The following is a 22,997-nucleotide window of genomic DNA, read 5'->3' on the forward strand; positions in this document are numbered from 1 at the left end:
GCCCCTGTGGAGGTGGAATTGGCTGGAAAATGTGAATACACGCCGCCCTGGAGGACGTGCACAGCCTATTCATGTCGGCACAGTAGGTCAGTCCCCGACAATGATAGCGTGGTCGCATTTGTTCAGTGTTAGGCGACAATACCATCTCCACGAGGGGGCTCTATTAGAACTAAAACCACTGGATTTTTTTTACTGTTCAGAACCATTAGCATATGGATTAAACTCCTATTATCACCGAAACATTGCGAGGAAGAAGGTAATAAACTTTCATCCTCAGCGCCTCATGCACTAAAGGAAGATATAGGCAGGTTAGATACTTCTAGTTTCTTTTTGAAGGAGTTATTCAGGGTTAGACAGAACGCAGCTACTTTCTTGCACTAACAGCGCCACCCCTGTCCTCAGGTTGTGTGTGATATTACAATTCAGCTCTATTCACTACAATGGAAGTGAACTGCAAAACCTCACACCTAAACTAAAGACAGGGGAAGAGCGCCGGGTCCTGGATGGCGCCGCTTCCTGGTCTGAGCTGCGGCTTGAGACGTGACGTCTCAAGGCAGCTCAGCCATCCAGCGGTCCTAGCCGAGCCCCGCCTCGGCCTCTCAATGGCTGAGCTCCCTTGAGACGTCACGTCTCAAGCCGCAGCTCAGACCAGGAAGCGACAGCGGGATGGGAGAACGGAAACGGCGCTGGAACCTGGGAGGTAGGAGACAGGCGCCTTCTATATCCACCCCCTCTCCGGCCATAGACTAAAAGTACTGCTGGCCCAGAGTACCACTTTAATTAAGCGTGTGCCTAGGCAGTTTTATGGGGGCTGCATCCATGTTTCCCATGGAATCCAAACAAAAACACCATGTCATGTCGCCTTAAGCCCCTATTACATGGGGCGACATAAAGGAGCCAACGAGCGCTGTCAGTGCTTGTTTGCTCCTCGTTCCTCGCTCGCTGCCGTTGCTATTACACCGGCAGCAGCCAGTGGGTGAGAGCAGGGGAGGTGCAAGGGGGCTGCCCGGGTGATCGCTAGATCGTCCAGGCAGCCCATAGCAGCTGATCGCTGCTATCACAGTCGTTCGTCTTTCAACATCGTTCATGTCAGCTGATCGTTGCCTTCTATTATATCGGATGATTATCGGCCGTCGCGTTACACCGGACGATTATCGGCCGATAATCGTTCTATGTAATAGGGCCTTTACATTGCTTCTCTACTATTCTGGAAGCCTTAGGCCTTATTCACTTGCTCCGTAAATTTGTCTGCAGTTGCAGATCTGCAGTTAAAGAAAAATTTAGGGCCCATTGATTTCTATTGGGCTTTTCATACCATCTGTACTTTTACGGATCTGCAATTTGTGGCGCAAAAAAAATAGGACACTTCCTAGTGTGGGTTATAATTGCGGAACAGATTAGCCAATAGAAGTCTCTGGGATCTGCGTTTTTAAGGTCCGCCAAAAATACAGATCACCTTAATTTAAAACTTGGATCTGCAAAAAAACATGAATACATATTTTGCGGATGAAGTTTGCAGAGATAATTATTAAACGTGTGAATGAGGCCTAAGGGTCCTATTCCACGGGCCGCGCAGGGCCCGATCAACGATGTAAATGAGCGCCGATCTGCCAGATCGGCGCTCGTTTAATTGGGCCTATTCCGCAGCCCGATGATTGTTGAGTGAGGGCTGCAGGGACATCGTTACTGATGTCCTTGCAGCCCTTGCACCATACATTACCTGGCAGGGCTTCTCTGCTCCATCTTCCACCCCGGGTCCCGTGGCGGTCCTGGCCTGTGATTGGCTGAGCAGTCAGGCCGCTCTGGAGCTGCTGATGCTGTGCTGCGGCACCCGGGGAGGAAGACGGAGCGGAGGAGAAGTCCTGCCAGGTAATGTATGGTGCTTCTCAAATCATTGGTCGCTGCCGTGTACCTCTATTCCACCGTAGCGATGCGCAGTGGGGGAACGATGATTTTAGGTTTGGCCCCAAACAAACGATCAGCCGATGACACGATCATTGGCTGATCGTTTTCTCTATTCCACCGAGTGATAATCGGCCGAATCGGGCCGATTCGGCCGATTATCGCTCCCGTGGAATAGGCCCCTTAGTGTCAGTCTTTGCTGTAGCTTTTACCTCATAAACCAGGAAGTTGAACATTAATGCTGTCACCCAGATAAGGGGCAATGCTGAATCTGCTAACTATAGGGGCTATAAATTGTTTTTTGTCCTGGCCCTCAGTTGCCCCAGTTTATTGTCAAACAAAGTCTGTAAAAAACCTGTACAGGCTGAGATCAGGATCAGACCATGCTCAGTTTGTTGGCAGTCTCTTTCTGTATGGTACCTTTGTTCTTTTGGGGATCTCATAGAGGCCATACCAGTCAATGGACAGGATAGACAGGCGTTTGCCTTAGTAGGTCTGGCTGGTTACCTCTATACATAATTGAGGGTGTCTTTTTTTCCTTGTAGACCCCCAGGGCAGATGAAATGGAGCCTGGAATGAACCTTTTCCGTGTTGAGTTTCCAGATTTCTCAAATACCATTCTTCAGAAGTTGAACCAGCAACGCCAATTGGGACAGTTATGTGACATTTCCATTGTGGTACAAGGCCACCTCTTCCGAGCCCACAAAGCCGTCTTGGCAGCCAGCTCTCCATACTTTTGCGACCAGGTTTTGCTTAAAAACAGCAGAAGAGTGGTCCTTCCAGACGTCATGAATCCAAGGGTCTTTGAGAACATCCTCTTGTCCTCGTACACTGGAAGGCTGGTGTTGCCCCCTCATGAGATTGTGAGTTATCTGACAGCAGCAAGTTTCCTCCAGATGTGGCACGTTGTAGACAAGTGCACAGAACTTCTGGAAGGTAACCCAACGCTTCTCTGTCAGAAGTCCAGTCTCAGCAATGACCACCAGTCTCCTAGCAGCAGCAATTACAATGGCCTCAGCGAAAGCTTCGAGCTTGGGACATGTGCCCAGACGGAGTTCAGGAAGGGTGAGGATATACGAGATGGCGAGAATGAAGAAGAGAGTCCTAAGGATGATGAACTATCTTCTCAACTCACTGAACACGAGTACCTGCCCAGCAACTCCTCCACGGAGCACGACCAATTGAGTACAGAGATGACCAGCCAAGATGGTGAAGAAGGTGCCAGTGACAGCGCCGATTACCATTACTCTCGTCCTCTGTACATCAAGCCAAGCATCATGTCTCACAAACGTTGGGTCCACGTGAAGCCGGAAAGGTTTGACCAAGAATGTGAAGGTGTTGAGGTGCACCCACCCTTTGAGGACCATGTCTCAGAGTCTATAAACTTAGCTCAGACTGATCCTCCGATCCAGTCTTCGGGTGTTGTCGACAGTTTTGACTTTTGTAGTAAGAAGTCGGCGGAGCCGGAAGGACACAGCAGCAGCGGAAACAACAACAACCACCAATACGATGACCATGTTGATTTTTACGGGGCTTCTATGGAAGAGTTTTCGGGAGAACGAGAGGATCATCTTGAGGCACACGGCACAGAAAACACCTCGGGAGGTTTCGGGGAAGGCTTAGATGTTTCTACAGGTATTAAAGAAGAAACATCATCCTCCAGCTTCACCGCCGTGGTCTATAAACTGTATCCTTGCCAGTGCGGTAAAAGCTTTACGCACAAGAGCCAACGGGATAGACATATGAGCATGCACCTTGGCCTCCGACCGTATGGATGCGGGGTCTGCGGTAAGAAGTTCAAAATGAAGCATCACTTGGTAGGCCACATGAAGATTCACACAGGGATTAAGCCCTACGAGTGTAATATATGCGGCAAACGCTTTATGTGGCGAGACAGTTTTCACCGACACGTAACTTCTTGTACTAAGTCCTACCATGCTTCGAAAGGAGAGCCGTCCCAGGCCGAGAGCTAGACCTGCATGTGTCTTTGTATACTTGGGTACATCAAGAAGCCTCCAACCCTCCCAGCTGGCTGAGCGAACACTAGAAAAATACGTTCAAGCAATAAGTCCGCAATAGTAGTTTCAGTTTGGTGCCTGCTATTGGAACAGGAGCTAAATATCTGACTGCACCGGGGTAAATACTATATGAATACATGGCATATTCTAAAACAAGATGGACGACCTATCTAAAATTACCTATTATCTAAAGTCACAATAGCAAGCACCAAATCCTGATCGGGGGCATCCTCTTGACTGTCTGGTCTTATTCATTACATCTATCTAGTAATTTTTCCTCCCTCTGGACCAGAACCTATACTTGACGGCAGAGATGTGGATCTCTTTGCTTTCCTACTTTATAACACAGGTCTTATTTTTATTATTTTTTTGCATTGTTATTTTATTTAAGTCAGGACTAGTCGCACCTTTATTTTGTGGGCACTGTAATATACAATGCACCATATAAAAACTTGTTATTGCAATACTCGGGGGTGGGGATGTCGGTAATATTAGGGATCCAGGTCAGATCCCCTTTGTTACAGAGTCTTATGTAAAGACTTTCTGGCACTTTCCAAATGTATTATAATATGATGTTACCATGGGAAAATGAAGCTATAAATCTAGTAGAGGTGCCCACCACTCCCCAATAATTCTCATTCGACCGTATTCTAGCAGGCAGCTTTTGCACCCTGTCACCACATGACTTGTCAAGGAACCTGTATAGGGAATAAAGGCCCCCATACACTTTAGACTATTGACCAAACCTGACGTTTGCAGTCTAGCATGTATGGTGTCTACTTGAACCACAGACAGATGATGTCGGTGGTGATAGCGGTTGGCTATGATGGAAAATCACGGCTGACCCCTTTATTCAGAAAGAAAAAAGATGCATCAAGGACACTCCCGCTGCGGCCTAGCCCTCCCCATAGACAAAACAGGAGTGCTTGGTCGTGCCCTAAACTCCTTTGTACTGGTAGGATGGGCGGTGGGCAGTAGATTTAACTGAAAGCTGAACAATCGCTCGGCCGTCAGTTATTGAGGTGTATGGCCTCCTTAAAGGGAATCTGTCACTAGTTATATGATGCCTTAAATGAGAGCAGCGTAAACTAATTACATAAATGCTGATCGTGTATTACTTACATCATTTTGTTCAGTTGTTCTCCTAATATGCAGGAGAATAGTATTCTTGCCACACCCCTCCCCCACCCTCTAGCTGTTGACTGACAGTTGACTGCCTATACACAGCAAGGAAGATAACTGCCAATCAGCTACTGGTGGGCGGAGTTTTCTGCTTCTCATGAATATTGAGGACTACTGAGCACATGCACATAATAGAGAGGACTACTTATTGTCCATGTTATTCAGGAGGAGATCTCCTACTCGGCTGCAGAGAACAATGTAAGTGATTTATCACTGTCACTAGTTTATAGTACCCTTAGATAGGGCACCATAAATCTACTGACAGAGTCTCTTTAAGTTATTGTGTTCCTAACACAGGTTCCTGGGTAGCAACTTTTGAGTGAAGCTCTTTGAGAATTTAGGGGCAGGGTGGGCACTGTAAGTGTTGGTTGTCACAGATAGCACTTCTTTTTCTTTGCCACTTCTGGAAGACCCAGACATGTAATCCGCCAATTGTACCACAAGTGTCATACCAGTCAGTAAGCAAGTAGCGTCTTGCTCGTTCCTAACCTTTATGAAGAGTGTTGTATTCCTACGGACCATATTGTGATAGGGTCATCCTTTTCAGGTTTGGCGCTGTCCCGGTCAAGTAACCCCCTCCCCTTCTTCACTGGTTATATAACTGTTCAATAGTCCACAGATTCGGTATCGTGCAGTGGTCTCCTTAGTGGTCCTTATTGACGAGTGATCTGCAATCTGACAATTGTACATTATTAGTTCATATGTAACAGATGACTTCTATCGTCTATTTTTCTGGGCATAAGCTGAAATAGATAGCACTTACTTGAATATTATACATATATATAAATATATGTTTGTTATGATGGTTGTTTAAAGGTGTTGTAAATCTTCACAATAGTCGTTTGCAAAGTTTTTTTGCAATTGGAGCAGGTCTCGGAGATGATACGGCTGTAGCTTACCTCTGTTATACCTAGTGCGGAGCTGTGGTGGCACTGTCACGTGTCTTGTGTAAACTAATAGTGTTTTATGGCGGGGTCACTATTACAAATGATCTAATGGTTTCTGCCCAGCATTCTGGGTAGATCTTAGGTTCGTGTCTGAGGGCAGTATAGGTTGGGGGGGATGCGTAAGTTGGAGGTATTTCATTTTCCAGGTATTTATATATAAGAAGCTGTTTAGCTGCTGCTAGGACTCTAGAGAAGAGTCCGCTTCCACCAACCACTTATAGGGAAAGTCTCTAAGTCCTGCATTCCTGACTACTCCTATAGAAAGCCTGAGAGTCCTCCTTCCCCTGACCACTCCTATAGAAGCATGTGAGTCCTCCATCCTCTGACTACTCCTATAGAAGCATGTGAGTCCTGCATTCCTGACTACTCCTATAGAAGCATGTGAGTCATCCATCCCCTGACTACTACTATAGAAGCATGTGAGTCCTCCATCCCTGACTACTCCTATAGAAGCATGTGAGTTCTCCATCCCCTGACTACTCCTATAGAAGCATGTGAGTTCTCCATCCCTGACTACTCCTATAGAAGCATGTGAGTCCTCCATCCCTGACTACTCCTATAGAAGCATGTGAGTCCTGCATCCCTGACTACTCATATAGAAAGCCTGTGAGTCATCCATCCCCTGACTACTACTATAGAAAGCATGTGAGTCCTCCATCTCCTGACTACTCCTATAGAAGCATGTGAGTCCTCCATCCCTGACTACTCCTATAGAAAGCCTGTGAGTCCTCCATCCCCTGACTGCTCCTATAGAAAGCCTATGAGTCCTCCATCCCCTGACTACTCATATAGAAAGCCTGTGAGTCCTCCATCTCCTGACTACTCCTATAGAAAGCCTGTGAGACCTCCATCCCCTGACTACTCCTATAGAAAGCCTATGAGTCCTCCATCCCTCACCTGCTCATAGGGAAAGCCTTTGGGTTCCTGTTTTCCTGCCCACACAGTGACTGGCAGATTTTCTTGTATAAATGTGTATGCAGTGTGAGATGTCAATCACTGTATAAGGGCGGGGCAATCAGGACTCACAGGCTTTTTCTGGCAGCAGCTTCTTACACATAAATACAGAGAAATGTCTGCATCTCCTCCTCTGCCTTATTCCACCCTCAGATAGAGACCTGACAGACGCTGTAAGGTGGCTGCTGGCTGTAAGGTTGCACTTACAGAAAGCTGAGGATTCTTCAGAGCCTCGTCTGCGGTATTATTATCCCTATATATTATATTATTATATATGTTTTTTGCACAGCAGGTTGAGCCTTTTTTGGCTTGGCGCTAATTTGTTTACATTATGACAAGTAGGTCTGTGGCGGTACGAACAGGATGAAGAATAAAGTTATTACATTGAAATGTTTTATGTATTGCAGCCCTGGCATGTCCGCTAGAGTCACAAACTCAACAATAAACTTCACTTAAAGGGTACGTTCACTTTATCAGCCAGTTTTTTCCTTACTCCAATGCAATGAGCAAAGATACATGGTATCCTTCTGTTTTGTGTATACAGCTCCTGCGCAAACATATGTGCCTCCTGCAGAGTATATTGTATTCCTCTTTATCTGAACCTTCCACCCAAAAGAGTGGACAGAGGGAAAAGAAACAATATGGCAGGATCAGACTACACAGAGGTAGTTTGTTGTCTGTAAGTACAGAGACGCATAGCTCTGCACTGGAGCTGTATGCACCAGACGGTAGAAGGTTATTGGTAGTATTATTTCTTCAATGCATGTAAGTAAAGCGATGAACAAAGTTGGATACTGACGTGGACATGCCCTTTAAAAGTCTGATTTTGCACATGGAGAGATACATACAGTCTCCAGTCTACCGCTAGTAACCTTGCTTTATGATGGTGAGAGATGTCTATGAGGCTTAGCGTGTGTATGTGTTGTCTCGAGGATCAGATAGGATCCATGTCGGTGTACTAGGTCTTCAGTGTTGGCTTCTTTCTGGCTCGTCTTCATAAGGACACAGCCATGATCCGCAGCCACAGCTTAGCTGCATTGTCTGTAGGTATTTCTGAATCCATTCCCCATCTCATAGAGGCTCAGGGATGCTGTGTTATCTCCTCCATGCTTTACACTGCAGCAGGGGCCCACCATACCTTAGCATGAAGTCCTCGCATTAGTAGCTGACTATCAGTACTAGGGATGAGGAAATTTACAATAATAGCGATGCGCTTGTCAGCCGGCAGCCTTTGAAATCGGTGCATTCCGGTTGCCAGGAAAAGCTGGATCCAATCCTCGCTAACTGGAAGAAGTTTCCCAGCACTGGATTCAGCTTTTCCAGGCACTCAGGAGCAGCACCGATTTCAAAGGCAGCCGGCCTAGATAATTTCCCGATGACATGGATACCCCCTATGGAGTAGGACACAGTGACCGTGAGATATCGTGGCATATTGCCTCCTAATATTACGGGAATAGATGCAGTATACCCTATGGAGTCACGGGAATGTCATTGGGGACTAAGTCTTGTGTCACATACAGACCTGCAAGCAGCACAGACACACAGACAGCGACTCGTGAAAGCACTTTGTATTTATACGGTCCAGGAGAGAAAGAAGCGCTGCACCTCACACCTATGGCTGACACTAATGCCTCTCGGCTGCATATAAAAAAACATCACAAGTTTGTGTGTAAATTGATCAAGCCACACTGCCCCATGTACCAACGTGCAGGTCTCTTTGTATTTATGGTTTTGCCTGCATAGTTGTTGTTTTTTACCTCTTTTTGTCTTTGTTCTTAATAAGTTTATTGTTTACATACTTGTTACATTTCCCAGCACTTGGACCCACGGTCCTTACTTGTTGCCATTGGTGCCGCTGCTCGGGCAGCGTGACAGCTCGGGCTGCAGCCGATCCTTCCTATCTAAGCTGAATACTGATCAGAGTTGATTTTATTCAATCTGGTCACAGTTCAGCATCTGGAGAGTCACAGAACGGCGTCCAGCAGCTTGCTATGGATTCTAATACATGTTTGTTGCCCATAAAACGCGCAATTCAATAAAAACAATGGGGGAGATTTATTAAGCAGTCTAATGTGTGCAACTATTCTAATGGGGATTGGTGTGTATTTTGTTCCAATATCTTGATACATTTACTATGGCAGTGCTACATGTTAATGAATCAAAGTAAAAAGTCGCAAATATGAAAAAATTTTGCAGTTATATTCACCTGTTACTGACCAGACGTAGGCCTGCACTTGTTAAATTGGGCGCTTATCCCAGATTATACAAACTTTTGGGTGAATACTCAAAACAGGCAGATTAAAAAAAAAAGTTGCACAAATATTCGCCTGTGGAATACTGGTTCATAAATTTAACTTAGACCAAAAATCCAATTATTCACCGAAAAATAGGCGCAAAACCCTTGATAAATTTTCTCCAATGTTCTTATGTGGCCATAGCCTACAGGATATGTCATGTGACCCGGGGCTGCAGCCGCCATTACTGATGGGGTGCGGGGGTGGATGGTTTTCTATATTCTCGCAGTCTCGGAGTATTTATTTTTATGGTTGTCGGTAAGTAGTATAATGATCTGTGGTTAACTCTACTAAGGGGGGCGCTGTAGATATCAGTCTTAAAGGGGTTATTTAGTAGAAAACCAAACTTACCAAACAGCACCACACCTGTCTTTAGGTTGTAGATGGTAATACAACCTGTCTCCATTCACTTCAATGGAATAGAGATGTAATAGCACGCTCATACTGAGCGCAAGAAAGCAGCCATTTTTTTCAAATCTGGAAGGTTGCTGGAAAGAAGCAGCCATGTTTTCTAATCCTAGTTAACCCCTTGTAAGCTGACTTACAGACCTTAGATATCTTGTTATGTTAATATGTTAATATGTGATGTCTGTCTTCCAGCTGCCTCCATAGATTAGTGATGGATCTCTGCAGTCTGTCTATAACAGTGTCTATTGCATTGTACTGCCTATTGCCTGATGATGGTGCCGTATAACCCCAAGTTAGAATGACCTGTATCTTTACCATTCAGGAGCCTGGAAAAGCTGGATATTGCCCTCCTAGTTATAGAGTGTTAGCCAGCTTCAAGATTTATCTATAGGGCAGGAGTAGAGAACCTCGGCTCTCCAGCTGTTGCGAAACTACAACTCCCACCATGCCTGGACAGCTAAAGCTAAGGTTCCCTACCCTTGCTATAGGGGATGTAAGATGTCTGAGAACTAAGGAAGGCCTCCGCACCTTATGTAAGAAACACTCTAGTACTAGTATATTTACTATATGTTAGACTACATAGACAACAAACGTTGATGTAGAGCAATGTTTTCCAACCAGTGACTCTCGACACCATTGCTCTGATACTTTTATACTACCTGGCCACGCCCCCATTTCAAGGTATTTTCTAGAACTCCAATAAGTATGTGAAGCCAGGAGAGGCGGAGCATATAACTATATAAAGTCATGCCCCGCCCCTTCCTGTGTTTCCTGGAGCATTCCTTTAATTTGCAGCCATTCATGTAGGACGTCTGATGAGCGGTCTGGACCCGCAGTGTTCTCTCCCCCTCGCAGCTTCCCTAGTCGGGTTCTATTTTTGAGCCGGTGACATTAGGACTCCTGTATGTAAAGGTCACGACGCTGCAGCCGCAATGGTCTTGCCCGACACCGTAACCTGCTTATATCCGTGAGACTGGATATTTCTGTCATTAAATGATATTGCTGTCATGAGCGTACAGCCGGTTGGTGTGTATTTCAGTGTCTTGTTATTTTCTTCTTATAGAAGAGACTCTAAGCTGTTTGTATGGAGTGTTAATAAATGTTACCTGTCAACCCTGCCTGCTGTCTCCTGCCTCTGTATTCAGCCACTAAACAGCGCCACACCTCTCCACAGGCTGAGTGCGATATTACAGCTCTGCCCCAGTAGAGTTGCAATACCAGACAGAGCCAGAGGACAGGTGCGGCGCTGTTTTTGAAACAAAGCAGCCATGTTTTTGAAAGTCGGAACAACCAATTCAATTTATTTTTTATTTATTTTAGAATGGCAAAAGTTTTTTTTTTACTTGCATTTATCTGTGCGTTAGAGGCCTCTTAGGGCCCTCACAGAGAGAAATAATGCTGAGTGGAGCACAGTGGTTTCTAGTAAAATGTTGGACTTTGCACACAAAAACAATAGATCCCAATATAATTGATGGGGAACATCAGGTGCTGTAGGTGCAGTTTCTAAAGTCCTAGGGCAGGGGTGACAAACTCCGACCCTCCAGCTGTTAAAAAACTACAATTCCCATCATGCCTGGACAGCTAAAGCTCTATACCAGGCATGATGGGAGTTGTAGTTTTGTTACAGCTGGAGGGCCTGAGTTTGACACCTGGGTCCCAGACTAAGAACAACAACCGACATTCATGACGGGAATGTGAACGAGGTCTTGCAAGCATTTCGGGTAACTTTTGTTTTTGTGCCGACAGCTTTGTACATGCATTTTTCTCGTTTTTTTTGTAAAAGTACAAATGCCATCCCTCAAGCATGATGTGTACTGAAAAAATGTAAAAAAAAAATGTTTACATTGCATTCTGAGCAGCTGTTTGCCAAAGCCATGGTGCCTGCATATTCAGTGAATGAGGCTGGAAGCAGATAGCGCTGTACATTGTCTAGTGGCAGCCAGGGCTGTGGAGTCAGTAAGCCGCAACTCCGACTCCTGAATTTTATCAGGACCGACTCCGACTCCTGCTCCTTCATAAATGGCCGGTCAGAAACCAGTAGAGTTATTTATCACACTGGCCCAGCAGCTTCTCTCTAATGTCCTACATGATCCTGGGGCGACTTCTGAGAGAATAAAGGAATACTGTATATACAGCAGCTTCTCCTGTGTGTGCAGAGGATTCAGCCAGTCTCCAGCCTCCATGTACTGAACTACTCACAACTAGACTAGATGGGGCAGGTGGTCTTTTCCTGCTGACACTCTTCGATGTTTCTAACTAATATTCACCATACACAAAGAAACACTGCTAACACTGCCAAATCCTTGTGACACAGAGGGGGAAGCCATACTGATAGAGTCACACAGTGATGTTAAAGAGAACCAATCACCTAAATATAACTGTCCCTATTATGACAGTACATCTCTCCCTAAGTCTATTCATGAAGATACAGACTGCCTTTGCAGTCTGTATCTTTATACTTTACCTGATCCTCTGTTCCCTGGCTGTTCCGGTGAGCGCCACCATCTTGATGACGTCACTTGCGTTCCAGCTGTGCGTTCCAGCGTGACGTCATCAAGATGGCGGCGCCGCCGGAACAGCCAGGGAACAGAGGATCTGGTAAAATATAAAGATACAGACTGCAAAGGCAGTCTGTATCTTCATAGATAGACTTCATGAGGATACAGACTGCATTTGCAGTCTGTAGCTTTATACTTTACCTATCCTCTGCTTCAGTGCCGCAAGGCCGGGCACCGCCATCCTGATTACGGGCCTTGCGTTCCACCGCTGGAACGCAAGTGACGTAATCAAGATGGCGCCGCCGGTCTTGCTGCACCGAAGAAGAGGATTAGGTAAAGTATAAAGATACAGACTGCAGAGGCAGTCTGTATCTTCATAAATAGATTAGAGAAGAGGGACTTTAGATAATACACAGCGATCTTGCGCTGTATAGCGCGAGATCACTGTGTGTTAACAGAGCGGCAGGCAAAGGATCATGGGAACCTTTCCTGCCACTCTGCATGACGGGAGTTTCCTGTCTCGCGCCGGCTCTTTTGAAAAGAGTCGGCTCGAGACAGGAAAGTAAAAAGGGAATAATTCAAAAACGTGGCAATAAAAATAATTAATTATATTTGCAAATGTCAATTAAATTATGATTTGCATCTAATTAAGGAATAAAAAATGTTTAACTTTCGTCCATGATTGGTTCTCTTTGAGGGTCACTGTGGGGGCAAGCAATTGCACACACACACACACACACACACACACACACACACAGCCTGCTGCAGCCATAGCATACACACACAGCCTGCTGCAGCCATAGCACACACCATACACACACACAGCCTGCTGCAGCCATAGCACACACACAGAGCCTGCTGCAGCCATAGCACACACACACAGCCTGCTGCAGCCATAGCATACACACACAGAGCCTGCTGCAGCCATAGTACACACACACACAGCCTGCTGCAGCCATAGCACACACACACACAGCCTGCTGCAGCCATAGCATACACACACAGCCTGCTGTAGCCATAGGACACATACATACACACACACACAGCCTGCTGCAGCCATAGCATACACACAGCCTGCTGCAGCCATAGCACACATACATACACACAAACACACACACACACAGCCTGTTGCAGCCATAGCACACATACATACATACATACACACACAAACACACACAGCCTGCTGCAGCCATAGCGCACACACATACAGCTGCAGCCATAGAACACTAAAGAAAAACACACAATCTTCTCCGAGAGAGAAAACACCACACTGAGGACTAAGGTTACTGCTACACTACTTATGTCTTCTCCTCCTCCTCTATATTACACAGGATATCTTCATATTACACTACTGCTCATATACAATCATCCAGCATCCAGGAAGAGAACAGCACAGATCTCCCCCCACACAATGGACTGTTCCAGCTCAGAAACAAACTGACAGATAGTGGCTGACAACTTTTCCCTGACCACCCTTATGTAATAGAACCAGTGATCTATTAGAATGTTGCTCATAAAATATATTGATGAGCAAAACTTAAAACTAAAATTCATATCAAAACTCAATTCTAAATTGTTTAAAGATTTTTTTAAAGCTGGAATCGGAGTCGGTACATTTTTTTCCCGACTCCGACTCCAGCCAAAACTAGCTCCGACTCCGACTCCAGCCAAAACTAGCTCCGACTCTGACTCCAGCCAAAACTAGCCCCGACTCCAATTCCGACTCCAGCCAAAACTAGCTCCGACTCCGATTCCAGCCAAAACTAGCCCCAATTCCACGACTCCAACTCCACAGCCCTGGTGGCAGAAATGGGTTACTGCAGCTCCCATTGAAATTAAAGGTGAAGTTCGAGCAGAACCATTTTTTTCACAAGTTTTGGGGGGAGGGGTCCAGTCCCCAGGTCCACACAGTGTGGTGTGCCATGTTTCTGGCTAACAGCTGATCAATGAGGTCACCAGGTGTTGGATTCCACCGATCAGATCCTAAAGGCTAAGGCCATTTAATAAAAGTAAGGGCTTATTCCCACACCCTGTAATAGAGTGTTTCCCCGTCCGGCATGATGAATCTCCCCTGCAATGTAATAACAGAGCCACGGAGATTCAGACAGTTCCCCGCTTCTCGCATGCTGTATCTTGCCGGGCAGGGAAACACTCCATTACAGGGCTTCCCGTCCATATAGGATGTGGGAATGTGCCCTATATCTTGGAAAACTCCCTTAATCACATCAATTACTGGCAAACCTGTGTGACAACCAACATGATCCCCATTACAGTTCCCACAAGGGTTATTACCTCCCCAATCTCTGATTACTGCATGGCAAACCTGACCGTCCAGTCTACTAAATTTAAAGGAACACTCCATACAAAGTGATACACTGTGTTATACATGGTGCAGGGTCTGCAGGGGGTTGGAGCAGAGAGAATTCATCTGTCATGCTCTGATCCCTTTGCCCCCACATATAATATGGTGTATTAGATTTACCTAAAGTTTATACTTTTACAATTGTCTGGGACTAAGAAAAGGTGTTATTTATCCCCAACACTCCACTTTAGCCCCCAACCATCTTGGAACTTCTGGGGGTGTTGGTTTTACCCGCAGGCGATGAGTACCTATTGACTAAGGTGGAAGTGGAACGTCAGGGACCAGGGATAGGTAGATTTTGCTCTCTTTTCTTAGTAACAATGACATTCTAGCACCTTATACCTCCACATTTTAGTCACCAGGATATCCACTAGGAGAATAGGAGAAAAATCATTCTGCCATAGAAGCTGAAGACAGAATGGTCAGAATCATCTAGCGGATCTATATAAACTATTCTCTTTAATTCACAAGAGGAAATCAGGTACTTGGAAAATAGCAATACTGTAGTTATTGCATTTCAGCAAGTTAGGCCCCGTTCCCACTGAGCAAAACTAGCGGAATTGTCCGCCGCGGAATGCCGTTAGCCTCCCGCTCATAATGGGAGTCTATGGGAGGCGCGCGCTCCTGCCCTGTCCGCGCTGAAGAATGAACATGACAGTCAGGGAACGAGGGCCATGGGACGGCCCTGCGACCCCCATGCCACAGGACCAGACCCAAAAACACCACACCAGAACCCGGCCAGCACCGCCGGCGGAGAAGGTCGCCTCCAAACAGCACAAGTCTGGATGAGGTATTGTGCTCACCATAGCTGCTGCAAACAGAATGGGAAAAGACAGGAGGGATTAAAACCATGTGCACTCAGGTGTCTCCTGCTAATTGCGGTCATGTGGGTCTCACCTGGAGGAGTGCAAAACACGGAGAAAAGAGAGAAACAAAATGCGGTTCAGGGAAGAAAAAGAGTGCTGCACCTCACACCTATGGCTGATACTAGTGCCCCAAGGCTAAATAAAAAACACACCATATCCATACTTGTGTCGTTTGGGGGCAGCCTTCCCCGCCGGTGGTGCTGGCTGGGTTTTGGTGGGGCTTTTTGGGTCTGGTCCTGTGACATTGGGGTTGCAGGGCCGTTCCATGGCCTCCCTTCCCTGCACGTGCACGCTTTGCGGGGTTGGCGGTCGCTGACCGACACGGTGTGGAGTTAGCGTAGGGACCCGTGTGGACCAGAGGACCTGCGCGGTGGTACACGGGGCAATATGGCTTGATCAATTCATATACAGACACTCTGGTGTTGATTTTTAATATAGGCCTAGCGGCATTAGTATCAGCCATAGATGGGATGTGCAGCCGTTCCATTCTCTCCAGTTCATAACTACTATAATATTGCTCCCTATATACAGGAATATAACTACTATAATACTGCTCCTATATACAAGAATATAACTACTATAATACTGCCCCCTATATACAAGAATATAACTGCTATAATACTGCTCCTATGTACAAGAATATACCTACTATAATACTGCTCCTATATACAAGAATATAACTACTATAATACTGCTCTTATATATAACTACTATAATACTGCTCCTATATACAGGAATATAACTACTATAATACTGCTCTTATATATAACTACTATAATACTGCTCCTATATACAGGAATATAACTACTATAATACTGCTCCTATACACAGGAATATAACTACTATAATACTGCCCCCTATATACAGGAATATAACTACTATAATACTGCTCTTATATATAACTACTATAATACTGCTCCTATATACAGGAATATAACTACTATAATACTGCTCCTATACACAGGAATATAACTACTATAATACTGCTCCTATACACAGGAATATAACTACTATAATACTGCTCCTATATACAGGAATATAACTACTATAATACTGCTCCTATATACAAGAATATAACTACTATAATACTGCTCCTATATACAAGAATATAACTACTATAATACTGCTCCTATATACAAGAATATAACTACTATAATACTGCTCCTATACACAGGAATATAACTACTATAATACTGCTCCTATACACAGGAATATAACTACTATAATACTGCCCCTATATACAAGAATATAACTACTATAATACTGCTCCTATATACAGGAATATAGCTACTATAATGCTGCCTCCTTTGTACATTAGTCATTACTATAATTGCTGTTTTTTATAATTTCCCGGTGACTGGTCCGTTCTCTAGTGTAGTTGTACAGTGCGATGCTACATGTGTTGCTGTGATGAATCATGTAGGACTTGTGTTATACAGGTCATGTCACACCCACATTCTCTCCTACGTGGGGTGGAATGAGGACAGGATACACCCCCGGTGGCACACCCCCCCTCGTACACCACTACCTGTCTCACAGCCTCTCTCTGCCGCAACCTGGGAGAATCAGAAGACTGCGGCTCCACAGGATCAGCAAATCAGTGGGAATTCTGTGTTTCCAGTGAAAACATAGCCCATACCGGGCCCTGACCCTCTTGCCCCTCACACCAGCTGTCATAACTGATCTCTGCCACCATACAATTGTAGAGAGTATTTGCTTAGAAAATAGGAATATCTGCAGTGTTAATTTTCCTGCAGATTCTATAGACAACGCTGAGTATAGATCACGCTATCCGCCCTGTGTCTATATACATTTATATACAGTGTGTGTATACATCTCTAGCAAACATACACTAATCCGCCATTCATAGAACATAGTCCCTCAATGCCAGCTTCTATAACTATAAGCACATAGTCCCTCAGTGCCAGCTTCTATAACTATAAGCACATAGTCCCTCAATGCCAGCTTCTATAACTATAAGCACATAGTCCCTCAGTGCCAGCTTCTATAACTATTAGCACATAGTCCCTCAGTGCCAGCTTCTATAACTATAAGCACATAGTCCCTCAGTGTCAGCTTCTATAACTATAAGCACATAGTCCCTCAGTGTCAGCTTCTATAACTATAAGCACATAGTCCCTCAGTGTCAGCTTCTATAACTATAAGCACATAGTCTCTCAGTGCCAGCTTCTATAACTATAAGCACATAGTCCCTCAGTGCCAGCTTCTATAAGCACATAGTCCCTCAGTGCCAGATTCTATAACTATAAGCACATAGTCCCTCAGTGCCAGCTTCTATAACTATAAGCTTATAGTCCCTCAGTGTCAGCTTCTATAACTATAAGCACATAGTCCCTCAGTGCCAGCTTCTATAACTATAAGCACATAGTCCCTCAGTGCCAGCTTCTATAAGCACATAGTCGCTCAGTGCCAGCTTCTATAACTATAAGCACATAGTCCCTCAGTGCCAGCTTCTATAACTATAAGCACATAGTCCCTCAGTGTCAGCTTCTATAACTATAAGCACATAGACCCTCAGTGCCAGCTTCTATAACTATAAGCACATAGTCCCTCAGTGCCAGCTTCTATAAGTATTAGCACATAGTCCCTTAGTGTCAGCTTCTATACCTATTAGCACATAGTCCCTCAGTGTCAGCTTCTATAACTAAAAGCACATAGTCCCTCAGTGCCAGCTTCTATAACTATAAGCACATAGTCCCTCAGTGTCAGCTTCTATAACTATAAGCACATAGTCCCTCAATGCCAGCTTCTATAACTATAAGCACATAGTCCCTCAGTGTCAGCTTCTATAACTATAAGCACATAGTCCCTCAGTGCCAGCTTCTATAACTATTAGCACATAGTCCCTCAGTGCCAGCTTCTATAACTATAAGCACATAGCCCCTCAGTGTCAGCTTGTATAACTATAAGCACATAGTCCCTCAGTGCCAGCTTCTTTAAGCACATAGTCCCTCAGTGCCAGCTTCTATATAAGCACATAGTCCCTCAGTGCCAGCTTCTATAACTATTAGCACATAGTCCCTCAGTGCCAGCTTCTATAACTATAAGCACATAGTCCCTCAGTGCCAGCTTGTATAACTATAAGCACATAGTCCCTCAGTGCCAGCTTCTATAAGCACATAGTCCCTCAGTGCCAGCTTCTATATAAGCACATAGTCCCTCAGTGCCAGCTTCTATATAAGCACATAGTCCCTCATTGTCAGCTTCTATAACTATAAGCGCATAGTCCCTCAGTGCCAGCTTTTATAACTATAAGCACATAGTCCCTCAGTGTCAGCTTCTATAACTATTAGCACATAGTCCCTCAGTGCCAGCTTCTATACCTATTAGCACATAGTCCCTCAGTGCCAGCTTCTATAACTATAAGCACATAGTCCCTCAGTGCCAGCTTCTATAACTATAAGCACATAGTCCCTCAGTGCCAGCTTCTATAACTATAAGCACATAGTCCCTCAGTGCCAGCTTCTATAACTATAAGCACATAGTCCCTCAGTGCCAACTTCTATAACTATAAGCACATAGTCCCTCAGTGCCAGCTTCTATACCTATTAGCACATAGTCCCTCAGTGCCAGCTTCTATAACTATAAGCACATAGTCCCTCAGTGCCAGCTTCTATACCTATTAGCACATAGTCCCTCAGTGCCAGCTTCTATAACTATAAGCACATAGTCCCTCAGTGCCAGCTTCTATAACTATAAGCACATAGTCCCTCAGTGCCAGCTTCTATAACTATTAACACACCTTCCATGCCCCATAGGAGACCTGTTACTATGAGATAAAGGATTGTAGGGTGTAGAAGCATAGCGATACACGTCTGTATATGTGCAGTATACACAGCACAGTACTATCTATATATATAACATACACCCAATTACAAAGGAAAAATAAAGCACCCAGATAGACGTCAGACTTATGGAAAACCCAGCATGCAGTTATGTTACAGGTGAGGTTTATTTTGGATGTGGATCTTGCCACAAGAGGGTGTAAAAAAGTATCCCTTTAAAAAGACCCTGATAAATGTTGGGAATAGTGGTTACATGAGGACACATAGTCAAGCAAGCTCATGATGGTCCAGACAGACCACCAGTAAAGGCGATGGAGGACACACTGCCCCCTGCTGGTGTAATGTTGTGGTCACCACATGTAGTGATAGGACAGTGGTCACCCCATGTAGTGATAGGACAGTGATTAGCTCTAGTAGTGATAGGACACCGGTCACCCCTAGAAGTGATAGGACAGTAGTAACCCCATTTAGTGATAGTACAGAGGTCACCCCTAGTAGTGGTAGTACAGTGGTCACCCCTAGTAGTGATAGGAGAGAGGTCACCCCTAGTAATCATAGGACAGTGATCACCCCTAGTAATGATAGAACAGTGGTCACCCCTAGTAGTTATAGGACAGTGGTCACCCCTAGTAGTAATACTAGTAGTAATAGCACAGCGGTCACCCCTAGTAGTGATAGGACAGTGGTCACCCCTAGTAGTAATACTAGTAGTAATAGCACAGCGGTCACCCCTAGTAGTGATAGGACAGTGGTCACCCCTAGTAGTGATAGGACAGTGGTCACCTCATGTATTGATAGGACAGTGGTCACTCCATGTAGTGGCAGGACAGTGATCACCCCATGAAGTGATAGGACAGTGGTCACCCCTAGTAGTGATAGGACAGCAGTCACCCCTAATAGTGATAGTAGAGTGATCACCCCATGTAGTGATAGGACAGCGGTCACCCCGTGTAGTGATAGTAGAGAGTTCACCCCATGTAGTGATAGGACAGTGGTCACCCCTAGTAGTGATAGCACAGCGGTCACCCCTAGTAGTGATAGGGCAGTGATAACCCCTAGTAGTGATAGCACAGCGGTCACCCCTTGTAGTGATAGGACAGCGGTCACCCCTAGTAGTGAAAGGACAGTGGTCACCCCTAGAAGTGATAGCACAGCGGTCACCCCTAGTAGTGATAGGACAGTGGTCACCCCCAGTAGTGATAGGACAGCGGTCACCCCTAGTAGTGATAGCACAGCGGTCACCCCTAGTAGTGATAGGATAGTGGTCACCCCTAGTAGTGATAGGACAGTGGTCACCCCTAGTAGTGATAGGGCAGTGATAACCCCTAGTAGTGATAGCACAGCGGTCACCCCTTGTAGTGATAGGACAGCGGTCACCCCTAGTAGTGAAAGGACAGTGGTCACCCCTAGAAGTGATAGCACAGCGGCCACCCCTAGTAGTGATAGGACAGTGGTCACCCCCAGTAGTGATAGGACAGCGGTCACCCCTAGTAGTGATAGCACCGCGGTCACCCCTAGTAGTGATAGGATAGTGGTCACCCCTAGTAGTGATAGGACAGCGGTCACCCCTAGTAGTGATAGGGCAGTGATCACACCTAGAAGTGATAGCACAGCGGTCACCCCTAGTAGTGATAGGACAGTGGTCACCCCTAGTAGTGATAGGGCAGTGATCACCCCTAGTAGTGATAGCACAGCGGTCACCCCTAGTAGTGATAGCACAGCGGTCACCCCTAGTACTGATAGGACAGTGGTCACCCCTAGTAGAGATAGGGCAGTGATCACCCCATGTAGTGATAGGACAGTGGTGACCCCTAGTAGTGGTAGTACAGTGGTCACCCCTAGTAGTGATAGGACAGTGGTCACCCCTAGTAGAGATAGGGCAGTGATCACCCCATGTAGTGATAGGACAGTGGTCACCCCTAGTAGTGATAGGACAGAGGTCACCCCTAGTAGTGATAGGGCAGTGATCACCCCTAGTAGTGATAGCACAGTGATCACCCCATGTAGTGATAGGACAGAGGTCACCCCTAGAAGTGGTAGTACAGTGGTAACCCTTAGTAGTGATAGGACAGTGGTCACCCGATGAAGTGATAGGACAGTGGTCACCCCTAGTAGTGATAGCACAGCGGTCACCCCTAGTAGTGATAGGACAGTGGTCACCCCTAGTAGTGATAGGACAGTGGTCACCCCTAGTAGTGATAGGACAGCGGTCACCCCTAGTAGTGGTAGGACTCTGGTCACCCCATGTAGTGATAGGACAGAGGTCACCCCATGTAGTGATAGGACAGAGGTCACCCGAAGTAGTGATAGGACAGAGGTCACTCCATGTAGTGATAGGACAGCGGTCACCCCTAGTAGTGATAGGACAGCGGTCACCCCTAGTAGTGGTAGGACTCTGGTCACCCCATGTAGTGATAGGACAGAGGTCAACCCTAGTAATAATAGGACAGTGGTCATCCCTAATAGTGATAGGACATTGGTCACCCCTAATAGTGATAGTACAGTGATCACTCCATGTAGTGATAGGACAGCGGTCACCCCATGTAGTGATAGGACAGCGGTCACCCCTAGTGGTGATAGGACAGCGGTCCCCCCTAGTGGTGATAGTACAGTGATCACGCCATGTAGTGATAGGACAGAGGTCACCCCTAGTAATCATGGAACAGTGGTCACCCCATGTAGTGATTGGACAGCGGTCACCCCATGTAGTGATAGGACAGCGGTCACCCCTAGTAGTGATAGGGCAGTGATCACCCCTAGTAGTGATAGGACAGTGATCACGCCATGTAGTGATAGGACAGCGGTCACCCCTAGTAGTGGTAGGACAGTGGTCACCCCAGTGATCATTTATGGGACCACATGGGACATCAGCTACAGCAATCTAGCAAGTCTACAGGACCAGGTGTAACATCTGTGGGCAAAGATGCCATCCAGAACCTGCAGATCCTTTGTACTCAAGCGTATCACCTTTTATCCAGGGTCCTAGAGCCTCCTTTTTAGTTGTACAGTTTTCCCAATAATCTTATCATTGTATTATAATCCCATATAGAAATGTCATTCCATTCCAACAACCCCTCCTCGTGTCAATAAATGTAGCTGCTAGTTTGCATACAGTTTAGCTAGTGTAAGAAGTGAAGCCTCATGCCGATGTGGCTGATGCCATAAAGCAATAGTTCCTAATAGCATTTTGGAAGAACTGTCGGTCGGGCCGTATTTACCACTAGGCACCCATGATCCGGTGCCTAGGGCACCACGGGACAGGGGGAAGGTTTACATGTAGAGAAATGCATGTGGTGGAAACCAGGCTCCCATTTCTTCCCCAGTAGTCAGGTGCTGTTACCAGAATTATTGGCCATACGCCTATTGGTTACCGCTTGAGGGTCTGGTTTCTGTGGTAACGTACAGTAAATGTGGGAATGCGGCCTAAGACTGATCAGATATCAACATGAGGATCAGAAACTAGAAAATCCTGATGCTGATTGGTAAGTGAAGATGGGGGGGGTCTTCAGGTGTAGTGCCTGGGGCAGCAGCAGCTATTAATACGGCCCTGGGTACTGTATATATGGGGGGGGGCTTCAGGTGTAGGGCCGGGGGCAGCAGCAGCTGGTAATATGGCCCTGGGTACTGTATATATGGGGGGTCTGTAGGTGTAGTGCCTGGGGCAGCAGCTGGTAATACGGCCCTGGGTACTGTATATATGGGGGGGTCTGCAGGTGTAGTGCCTGGGGCAGCAGCTGGTAATATGGCCCTGGGTACTGTA

The 22,997-nt window shown here is 45.9% G+C and overlaps 1 protein-coding gene and 1 long non-coding RNA gene across 2 annotated transcripts in view; one reads left to right on the forward strand and one right to left on the reverse strand.

Annotated features, from left to right (window-relative positions):
- ZBTB43 (zinc finger and BTB domain containing 43) lies at positions 1 to 10,816 on the forward strand. Its single transcript, XM_069943258.1, has 2 exons — positions 1 to 86; positions 2,448 to 10,816. Exon 2 carries the CDS (start codon positions 2,466 to 2,468, stop codon positions 3,873 to 3,875), a length of 1,410 nt encoding a protein of 469 aa, XP_069799359.1. The 5' UTR covers positions 1 to 86; positions 2,448 to 2,465; the 3' UTR covers positions 3,876 to 10,816.
- LOC138766006 (uncharacterized) overlaps positions 5,553 to 22,997 on the reverse strand; it is a 27,508-nt gene continuing 10,063 nt past the window's right edge. Inside the window, exon 3 of the long non-coding RNA XR_011358667.1 lies at positions 5,553 to 5,777. This is a non-coding gene — a long non-coding RNA (uncharacterized lncRNA). The remainder of the gene's footprint in view (positions 5,778 to 22,997) is intronic.

This window comes from Dendropsophus ebraccatus, chromosome 10 (assembly GCF_027789765.1).
Source record: "Dendropsophus ebraccatus isolate aDenEbr1 chromosome 10, aDenEbr1.pat, whole genome shotgun sequence".
Classification (NCBI taxonomy): Eukaryota; Metazoa; Chordata; class Amphibia; order Anura; family Hylidae; genus Dendropsophus; species Dendropsophus ebraccatus.